Source organism: Electrona antarctica (assembly GCF_951216825.1).
Source record: "Electrona antarctica genome assembly, chromosome: 23".
NCBI lineage: Eukaryota > Metazoa > Chordata > Actinopteri > Myctophiformes > Myctophidae > Electrona > Electrona antarctica.
The window spans coordinates 38,269,742-38,271,837 of record NC_136804.1 but is presented as its reverse complement, the minus strand read 5'-3'; the positions used below and the strand labels follow the sequence as shown (position 1 = coordinate 38,271,837).

The window sequence follows — 2,096 nt, the reverse complement described above, 5'->3', positions numbered from 1 at the left end:
CTGTAGTCCAGGCTACAGTGTCTGTAGTCCAGGCTACAGTCGTCGACCACAGGTGGACGTGAGTACCGATTGACCACGGATTAGAGTCAAATGGTCACGACGCCCCCCGTGGCTTCGGACGCAGCCGCCATGTCACTCATGAGAAATAACATCAAACTTTAAAACACTTCTTTTAAAACACTTCTTCTATTTTAATGTTGCTACACTTAAAGGGACATTTCACTGCTGGAAGAAACTGCAGTCACTCAATGTTAATGGTATTTGTAGTAGCACAATTTCAAATTTGCACACCCTATGGCCAGAAAATTATAAAAAACATATTTGTACTAATAGGTCTGGGTTTGCGTGTTGTAGCCTGTTCAATGAACTGCTGACACATTTGTACTTTTAAGGCTACAGTGTGGAACATTTAAATACCAGTGTTTAAAAGTTTGATGTTATTTCTCATGAGTGACAGCGCGGCTGTGCCACTGCGTCCTAAGCCAAATGGGGCGTGTCCTAAGCCAGGGGGGGGGGGGGGGGGGGCGTGGCCACTTTACCGTAAAACCGGTGTGGTGATACCGGTACTCGCCACTAGGCGGACGGGCCGCTGCGCTGCCTCAGCATTCCTCCTTGATGTAGATCTGATCCTTGGTGTAGATGATCTGCTCGTCTGTGTCGGACTCCAGATTCTCCAGCCTGTCCGTCTGTCCGTTCATGATCTCATCGGGGGTTTTCATGAACCTGGCAACCACACATAAAACTGAATCAGTGTTGATTTGGACAGCAAAGGTTTTTGATTGTGTCATAGTCTTTTGAAGTCAATTTCATTTAGTTTTACGCTGCGTTCACATGGAATCAGGAAAGCGGTAGACGGCAAAATCTGGCACGGAACTAGTTCAGTTCATAGTTCAAAAATGTAAAAATGAACTCGTTCAGTTCACAGTTCAAAAATGTGAAAAATTAACTTGTTCAGTTCATAGTTCATGGTTCCAAAAAAGTAACTATAGAGGGTATGCGCGTGACATCATCATCATACCCGGAAGTTATGCGGGAACGCCTACTGAGTGGCAAAAAACTACTTTCCGGCCTTGACAGCCCATACATCCACACAGAAAAGATGAATCTGATTGCATTCAATTACTTTAGACAACATTAAATTCACTTTGTCACTCACTTTGTAACTCGATCTGCCATTCACTTCATGCATGCGCATACCCTCTATTATAGTTCTTTTTCGTTCTTTTTATTTTATTTTATATTTTTCTTTGTATTGCCACAGCCCATAGGAATACAGTCTGCTATTGGGAATGAACTGCAACCTTTGGGATTAATAAAGTGAATACTTTTACAAGATCTCCATTACCATTATCCAAATTAATTCCATATCATTGTTTTACATTTTGGAAATAATAGCTCTTCTGCAATGTGAAATGCCAGCGAATTATTAATCCTTTTCCTTGTCTTTTATGGGCACACTTGTGAAAGCTGCATGCTTTTATTGTGAAGGCAAAAGTTTCTGAATGTTCTCGTTTCTCACAGCCTGCGTATCTCCGCGTGTTGAAAATAGCTGATCTACAAGCTGCGGAACACTTTGTACGACGAAGAATAAATCATGCATTACTGCTCTTCACTCACTGTGGGAGCCGGAGGGAGATGGATTTTGTTGGGCGTTCAAGGCGATATGGACTCATATCGCAAAAATAACAAGCTATAGAGCGTCTCATAGACATTTCAGAAAGTATTTATTTAAAGACGTTTACGCCGCGGACAAAGCCTACTCGAGTCGTGACAAATCATGACAACAAACACAATTTTTTGGGCCGAACAAATAATTAGAAAGAAGAAAAAAACGGCAGGTTACAACACTTTTTTTGTTGTTTTTCTTCTTTGTAATTATTTGTTTGGTCCAAAATATTGTTTGTGTTGTCATGAGTTGTCACGACTCGAGTTGGCTTTAAATAAATACTTTAAGAAATGTCTATGGGAAAAATGCATTGGGATTCATTTCCTGGGCCTGACGTCGTCATGAAAGGGGGCGGGACTGCGATGCTCTATAGGAAGCTATTTTTCCTCAGTGTTTGGGTCTGGAGTCGGGATGTTCTGTGTCTGGAGTC

The 2,096-nt window shown here is 41.8% G+C and overlaps 1 protein-coding gene across 1 annotated transcript in view; it reads right to left on the bottom strand.

Moving 5' to 3' along the window:
• Positions 1–323: 323 nt before the first annotated feature.
• The window catches only part of etv6 (ETS variant transcription factor 6), a 31,347-nt gene continuing 29,574 nt past the window's right edge, over positions 324–2,096 (bottom strand). Inside the window, exon 6 of the mRNA XM_079494387.1 lies at positions 324–723. Within this exon, the coding sequence (XP_079350513.1) occupies positions 600–723 (124 nt within the window). The 3' untranslated portion in view covers positions 324–599. The remainder of the gene's footprint in view (positions 724–2,096) is intronic.